The sequence below is a fragment of the Teleopsis dalmanni genome, chromosome 1, assembly GCF_002237135.1.
Source record: "Teleopsis dalmanni isolate 2A chromosome 1, ASM223713v2, whole genome shotgun sequence".
In the NCBI taxonomy this organism is placed as follows: Eukaryota; Metazoa; Arthropoda; class Insecta; order Diptera; family Diopsidae; genus Teleopsis; species Teleopsis dalmanni.
Genome location: NC_051846.1, coordinates 218,432,451 through 218,440,820, shown reverse-complemented (window position 1 = coordinate 218,440,820; position 8,370 = coordinate 218,432,451). Strand labels below are relative to the sequence as shown.

The following is an 8,370-nucleotide window of genomic DNA, read 5'->3' as shown; positions in this document are numbered from 1 at the left end:
CTTTCCTTTGCTCTCCTTATCATGTGCTCGTCCAGAAGTTTATGTATTTGTTTCAGAGGTCTAAGTACTTCGCTCGTTTGTTGAAAGTTTTGCGCCATTTTTAGCAATAGCATCAACTGTCTCATTTCCCTCTATGCCTTTATGACCAGGAATCCAGTACATACAAAGTCTGCGGTTGCAGGCTAGTCTTGTTATAGCTTCCTTGCATTCTAGAACATTTTTGGATGATGACCAGTAAGATTTGATCGCCTTAATGGCTGCTTGGCTATCCACATAGAAATTTATGCAGTAGTTTCTGGTTTCATCCCTACACACAAGCTCCGCCGCTTTTTTAACAGCAAACACTTCTGCTTGGAATACACTGCAGTAGTTGGGAAGTTTAAACGGCATTCTTATGCTCAATTCCGCACAATATATGCCAGCTCCTACTCCCACTTCCATCTTTGAACCGTCTGTGAAAACATTTATGGTGTTGCATTTTGGCACCATGCCTTTTTTCCATCCTTCGTTTTCGATCACAGTTTTTATTGTTGCTCCGGGGTACATGACCGGAATCATATAATCCGAATCAAGAGTGGCGTTCTGATTTACAACGTTATGCCCGAAAGATCTTCGAGTAAGTTGCCCAGTAATGCGTAGCCGTTCGGCCGTTTTTACCGCCATATTCTCGGCAAAGATATCAATTGGGGGTAAGTTTAGTATAGCTTCTAGAGCTGCCGTCGGAGTTGTTCTTATTGCACCGGTGATGCACATCGCCGCGTGTCTTTGGACCTTTTCCAGGGGTTTTATATATGTTTTCTTTTTCACAACTGTCCACCAAACTAATATACCGTAAAGTAATATAGGTCTAACTATAGCCGTGTAGCACCAGTACATAAGACCGGGTGAGAGACCCCATGTACTTCCCAGCATCCTTTTACATGCGTATAAAGCATTTGTTGCCTTCTTTACCCGTTCTTCTACATTAGGCTTCCACGTCAGTTTGCTATCCACAATTACTCCAAGGTATTTCGTTTGAGTTTTCAGTGGCAGAAGAGTTCCGTTCAAGTTAGGTGGCGTCCATGCTGTGACCTTGTACTTTTTTGTGAAAAGTATTGTGTCAGTTTTTTCTGCGTTTACGCTTAAGCCAGCGTCAGTCGCCCAGTTGTAAATTGATTTGAGAGCGTCGCTCATTAACGCACTTAGAGTAGATAGGCATCTCCCCGTTATAACTACTGCGATGTCGTCCGCATATGCAATTAGTTTCGGAGCTTTACCATCAAATTGTTTAAGAATTTTATTGATTACCAGTAACCAGAGAAGGGGTGAGAGAACGCCTCCCTGCGGGGTTCCTCTACATGTTTCCCTAGCTAGAGTTGTATCGTCTGCCCTTATCTGTCTGCAGCTTAAAAGGCTTGCAATCCATTGATATGTGGCTGAGTCTATACCAACATCATCTAAGCTATTTAAAATAGCTTGCGTTGATACATTATTGAAAGCACCCGCAATATCCAGAAAAACTCCTAGAGCGTATTCTTTGTATTCTAAGGCCTTTTCAATATTAGAGACAAGTGTATGGAGAGCAGTCTCCGTGGATCTGCCCTTAGTATAAGCGTGTTGTGCTCTTGACAGAACTTCAGGAGCTAATTGGTCTCCTATATGTGCTGCTAGTATTTTTTCAAAAATTTTGAGAATAAAAGAGGTAAGACTAATTGGCCTATAATCTCTAGAGTAGAGGTGACCATTTTTTCCTGCTTTCGGAATAAAAATGACTCTTGCCACTCGCCAGTTTACGGGTACGTAATTATGCTTCAGGCATCCTCTAAAGATATTTATCAGCCATGTTTTTATTAGGTCCGAAGCCTTTTGTATCATAGCTGGATAAATACCATCAAGTCCAGGAGATTTGTATGAAGCGAATGATTTGATTGCCCATTCCAGCCTCATGTGAGTAACAATATTTTTTCCTGCGGAGCCTACCATATTCCTGACCGGTTCGGTATTGCTCACAATTGCACAGCCAGGAAAGTGAGTATTAGTAAGATCTACAAGTGATTCAGTGTTAGTTTTTGTCCATTCGCCGTTTTCCTTCCTGACAAGGTTAGGCATAGTTGGGTGTTTGGATAGTAGTTTTCTAAGCCTAGCTACCTCCACCGTCTTTTCTATACCTGCGCAAAAATCCTTCCAGGAGTTTCTTTTCGCATTTCGAATGTCTTTTTTGTATTGCTTAAGAATATCTCTGTACTCTTCCCAGATGACTTCACTTTCTGCTAGCTGAGCCAGCTTGAAGATTTCGCGAACGTAGCGTCTTTTTGATCCCAATTCCTTATTCCACCAAGGAGGTTGAGATCTACGTTTAGTACGCATTGGCGGGCACGCGATATGGTACGCTATAGTTAGGGCTCTGGTAAGTTGGTCAAGCTAGCTTCCAGATCCACGTAAGAATCAATTGTCGTAATTTTTTTCAGTCTCTGTTTCAGAATTTTTCGATAAAGGTCCCAATTCGTTTGTTTGGGATTTCTTACAACTTTTCTGCTTTTAAGGTACTGAAAATCTATTTGGAAACTAATATATTTGTGATCTGAAAATGATGGTTCGTTAAGAACCTTCCATTCTATCACCTGTACATTATCTTCCGTGAAGAGTGTTATATCTAGAACGTTTCTGGAGGTCGGTCCAACATAGGTCGGTTCCTCTCCTCTGTTAGCTACACTAAGCCTACTTTGTATTATGTAATTAAAAAGAGACTCACCTCTGTCATTGATGTCAGTGTTTCCCCAAAGCGTATGATGTGCGTTGGCGTCAGTACCGATTATCAGACTTTGCTCTCCTTCGCCAGCTAAATCTACCAGCCTTTGGAGTTCTTCTGATGGTATTTCTTCCTCATGTGGCATGTAGCAAGACGCGAGAAGTATGTTCCTATCGCCGTCAACCGCCACTACCGTTAGATCTTCTGTAGAGAGAGAGTTTACAATATAAGAATTAATACCTTTCTTTACTAGTATAACAGTTCTTACCCTTGTTACCCCATGTGGAATGAATGTGTTATAGTTTCGTGAATTTAACCCAGAGACCAGGTTGCCCGAGGCCAGCCATGATTCCTGAATTAAAGCCACATCGTAGCCGCCCTCTTCTAGATTAAGGAGGAGCTCAGCTGAGGCAATTTTACTTCGGTGGAGGTTTATTTGTAGAATCTTTAGCATGAGCTTCCGATTCTTCCCCGGGGTTGGTTTCAGCACTCATCACACCCGGTTCCTCTCCTTCGCGAAGATTGAGGGACGAGCTTAGGATTTCTTCAATACCGAGATCCTCCTCGATTTCCTCCGCAGCGAGTGTATTAGAATTCCTATCGGTTGGGTGTCGTTTTTTGAGGCGAAGGTACACGCTCCCTACTCCCCACGACATCTTCCCGTATCGTGAATACAGAATGTCCTCGGCCATTTTGTTGATTAATAGGATGTAGTTTTGTCCCTCGCCTTCTTTAGCTGGCTTGAGGACCTTTAACACCTTCCAATCGCTTGTTGGCACATCCGGATTCTGTCGTTGTAAGAGACGAAGAGCATCCTCTGGCTTCACCACTCGAGGTATAAGAACCTTCGCTTTGGGCAAAGACGGGATATCTTTCCTGTCCACAACCTCCAAAGATGCCCCTTCCCATAGGCCTTGGAGCGTTTTAGCTGCCTCCCTTAACCAGTTCAGGGTAGAGTCGTCTTTACACTTCAGTAATTTCACTCCGTTGAACCAGCCGGCCCCGTCGAATGATGGCATTGGAGCTTCTGGTTCCGCGCTCATTTTGGCGAACATAGCATCTAATAGCTTCATTTCCACTATTTTCCACCTAGTTTCTACCATTTGACCCTGTGGATCACTGCGGTCGATAAGTGCCACAATCAAGCGTCGCTTGGCCACTATCTCCGCCATTGTTAGTTTAGATGTAGACGCTTCCTGTTCTTTTGGATCACTGGCTTTCGTCTTTTTTGTTGTTGTTGCTGCTTTAAATGTGGACGCTTCCGGCCTTTTAGTAGTATCGGCTTTCGTCCTTTTTGTAGCAGTTTTATGTTGAGGGACAGCCTCATCTTTACGCTTTTGCCTCTTTCCAGAAGGACCTTCGCTTTCCGTTGAGCGCTGCCTTTTACATGCCATATCTTCCTCGATTCGATTTGCAAATTTGGAATCAGAGGGTTCACACCACCTTTTACCTGCGAAAAAGGCTCGACCTTTCTCTATCTCCTCTTTCGCCCAGACTAGCCTGTCTTTCTCTTCCTTCGACAGATCATTCCGGTCTCCGAGGCGAGCATAGAGTTTTATCGCGGCCTTATATCTGGATTTGGCTTTCAACCCCTCCTTATTTGGTTCAGCCCTAGGCCTACGAATGGCCTTAGCAGCTTCCCCCGGAGAACGAAGAAGAGCTTCCTCCTCAATTGTGTTGACGCTAGCAACGCTCTCGTGATCCGAGTCTACAGGGACTATGGCATCACTGCGTTGCATTGAATTTTTGTTTTTTGGAATGCAGCTTAAGTTATAGCGCATTATCGTGGGAATTGTATGCATTAACACCTTGCCAAATGTGTATAAAAACTCAACATTTTTCTAATAAATTTATCATTCAATACAGAACAGCCCTTGCGTTTTAATTAGTTCAAGTGCTTATTAAAACTCAATTGCAAATAGGTTCAAGTGCCTAGTTGCTCAAAAAATATTGTTATTGTTTGAATCCACCTGAAGTTGGTTTAAGTGCCAAATTCAGACCTTGCAATAGGAACTGGTTCAAGTGCCAGATTCCTAATCATAAGCAACACTGAATCGATTCAAGTGTCGATTCAGTTTCAATAAGAAACGACTTATTGAACACTACTTATTAGTCAAGAAATTTTTCTTAATGAAATGTTTTAAGAAATGTTTACTTTTCATAAATTGAAATTTGTAAATTTCTTTTTATTATTGCTTATTTTTCATAATTGAACAGAGTTCGGAATGTGGTGCACAAAATCGCACACTGCACTGTGCGAGTGGAAATTATTTTTAAAATATGCACACGCACATTTGTGGTGTTAAGAAAAAAAATGCACGCACTCAAATTTGTTGTGCGATTTTAAATTTCACATCGCACAAAGCGATGATTGTGCACACAGATTCGTGCACACACATTTGTGCTGTGCGACTGATTTACAAAAATGTGCACAATCAGATGTGCGAGAAAATTTTATGCTCGCACCGCACTGTGCGACAAAAAATTCTCTTTGCATATGAGTGTGCTGCTCATATTACGTTTGCACAAATGTGCGACTGCACAAACGTGCACAAATGTGCGGTTGCACAAACGTGCACAAATGTGCGATTTTGCGCTTGCACCCAAGGGTGGAAAAAATAACAGGAACTTCACAATTTTGTTTGAAATAGAAAATATTATTTTGTTGCAAATTTTGAAAAAATTGATATTTGCGTTCATTGGGATCGTAATTTATGTTAAAAATTGCATAAATTAACTAATATTTAAAATAATTATTTTTGTTAATTAATGTAAACTAAAAATTATAACTGTCTTAACCTTATGTATTTTAACTTAAAATATTAGTTTTTTGTATATTACTTTGTGCATTTTTAAATGCAAATATAGTAAGTGAACTTAAAGTATTTGTTTGGAAAGTTTTGCACCAGTTTAAAAAAAATAAAAACATATTTTAGGAAGATTTTTTTATGCCCAAAAAATATGAAAGATTACGAAAGATTAGGAAAATATTTTTTTTTGAACAGGTAGCAGGTATTGGTATTGGTGTATTTGTTTAATAAATTTTGCAACAGTTTGAAAAAGATAATACGGGAGGGCCACAAATAGATATTTTTCTTCTCCAGAAATATGTATTCACTTAGGTAGAGTTTCTAACATTCATTAAAAAACGCGAAAGATTAGGAAAATATTTTCTTGAACAGGTAGCAGGATTTTAGCGCCCTTTCTACTGTGCTAAGTAAGCAGAGATATAATTTAAGTGAAAAAAATATTTCAGAAATGTTATTAATAAGATTAAATGAAAATTTATTTCAAAAAATATGTAATACAAATTATATATTTTATAATAAAAAATTAAGATATTAAATTATTAAATTATTTCAATGACTTCGTTAAATTTAAGCTGTAATTAAAGATAAAAAATTAAGTGAAATCTAATAACAAAATTAATTTATGTTGTTGTAAAAAATATTTAATTTGCTTTTTATAACCTTACTAACGAATCTTAGTGTACAACTTACTATTAAATAAAATTTTATGAAGTAGTCCAAAATTGATATATTTAATTTTTTCAAAGTACGATCCGTAGAACCGATCCTCTTTACTTATAACATTTCGAAACAAATACTCTTTCTCTATTAAATTCATGTACCTATTTAATATAACAAAGTTTTCAAGTACATTGTGAAATTAACTTTATTCCCAAGTTTTAAATTAATAAACCTTAAAATAATAAGTAATATAAGCAATAAATGTAAATCTAATAATAAATTCAAAATTAAAATATAAATACAAAATCATTTCTTCAATAAAATATTTCGCATTAAGACCAAAATTAATACAAATCAGTTTTCCGTACTATTTTGCTGCGATATTTGTCATAATATTGTGCGCTTTTAAATCATCATTTCACACAAATGTGCAGTAGACATTTCGTCTCCGCACATTTGGGTGCATTTTTATTTTCGAGTCTGCACACAAAATGTGCTCCTCGTATTCTTTTCTGCACACGTTGTGTGCGAGAGCAAGCTGGCTGCCGCACACACAATGTGCTGTGCGAAATAACTTCGGCACAAACACCGAATGCGTGTGCGAGTTTTATTTCACTCCACCACATTCGTGTGAAATGTGCGTTTTGTTTGTGCACACAAGATGTGGCACTTAAGATGTGCACAAAAATTTTGGCACACCACATTTGTGGTGTGAAATTTTATTTAGAATCGCACAACATTTGTGCGTGGTGTTTTGCATTTTTGTGCACAGCACAGTGATTTTCTGAACCCTGCTAATTTCATAATATATAATAATAAATGTATGTAGGAAAGCAAAATGTTGCTTTGTATGTTTTCATGTGTTGTTTTTGTAATTTTAAGCAATATTTAAGCAACTATAGGTGATAATAAATTTATAAAATTCTCCATAAACATACTAATAGCAATAACCATCACCTTTTATTTTTGCTGTATTATCCGAATTTGTATTCATGGAAGCAAATACCACACGTCATTAATTTATAAATTTGAATTATTCTCTGTAAGGTGGACGCAAAGTGTCAAAATAAATTTTTTGACATTTCGTGTGCAGGGCAAGACGGGTACGCAAGACGGTGCAATGCATTCGTGTAAAATTTGTTGTTAATGTTGGAATAGTGCGTGATTCATTTGTAAAGATAGCAAACAGCAAGCAATTGATTAAATTATTTAAAACTGATACAAACATTTTTGAAAGGATTCCGATGGCGGCTACACTTAAACCATATTTAACAGCCGTTCGGCATTCTCTTACAGCTGCGATGTGTTTACAAGATTTTCCCTCACAGGTAGTGGAGCGTCACAACAAACCAGAGGTTGAAGTCTGTTCCAGTAAAGAACTAGTACTAACACCTGTTGTTGTATCCCGAAATGAACGTGAACGTGTACTTATAGAACCATCCATAAATTCGGTACGCGTTAGCATTTCTGTTAAACAAGCCGACGAGATTGAAAAAATTCTTTGCCATAAGTTCACACGTTTCATGATGAGACGAGCTGAATCCTTCATAATATTACGTAGAAAACCAATTGATGGCTATGATATAAGTTTCCTTATTACCAACTTTCATACAGAACAAATGTACAAACATAAATTAGTGGACTTCGTTATAAGTTTCATGGAAGAGATTGACAAGGAAATCAGTGAAATGAAATTGGCAGTGAACGCAAGGGCACGTACCTGCGCAGAAGAATTCCTTAAGCGATTTTAGACATAATCATTTCTTGCAAAAATATAATTATATTATTAGTAAACCATATAATTATGAAATTGTTTTGTATTTCAATTTAATTTAATGGACCAATTTCGGTCGCCAATAAAAAGTATTTTATTTCTTCCTAAAATATATTTATGTACATATAAATAATTTCTCCCTACTATAAAAATCAACAATTAAAAAGTAGATATTCCTGGTATTTTTATTCTACGAAAACTGGCATCTTGGTTACAAATGAATGAATCCGTCAGTTAACAATTCTCGTTTGTGGTGCTTTTTCGATTTATTAAAACCTGTTTCAAAAATATAATCACATCAGTGTTTAGGGTATTGATTTCTCGTTTTACTCAACAACAAATTACTTTATTTAGTCGCTAAGGATTCATTTTAACTATTTTAGATTATAAATTACCAA

General features: G+C 37.5%; 1 protein-coding gene across 1 annotated transcript; it reads left to right on the top strand.

Moving 5' to 3' along the window:
• The first annotated feature begins 7,292 nt into the window (after window positions 1-7,292).
• LOC119689417 (actin-related protein 2/3 complex subunit 4-like) lies at window positions 7,293-8,029 on the top strand. The gene has a single exon (XM_038104247.1). It carries the CDS (start codon window positions 7,443-7,445, stop codon window positions 7,947-7,949), a length of 507 nt encoding a protein of 168 aa, XP_037960175.1. The 5' UTR covers window positions 7,293-7,442; the 3' UTR covers window positions 7,950-8,029.
• Window positions 8,030-8,370: the final 341 nt, after the last annotated feature.

Coding starts and splice junctions, on each gene's coding strand:
- LOC119689417 (XM_038104247.1), top strand. CDS start 7,443: ATGGCGGCTACACTTAAACCATATTTAACAGCCGTTCGGCATTCTCTT.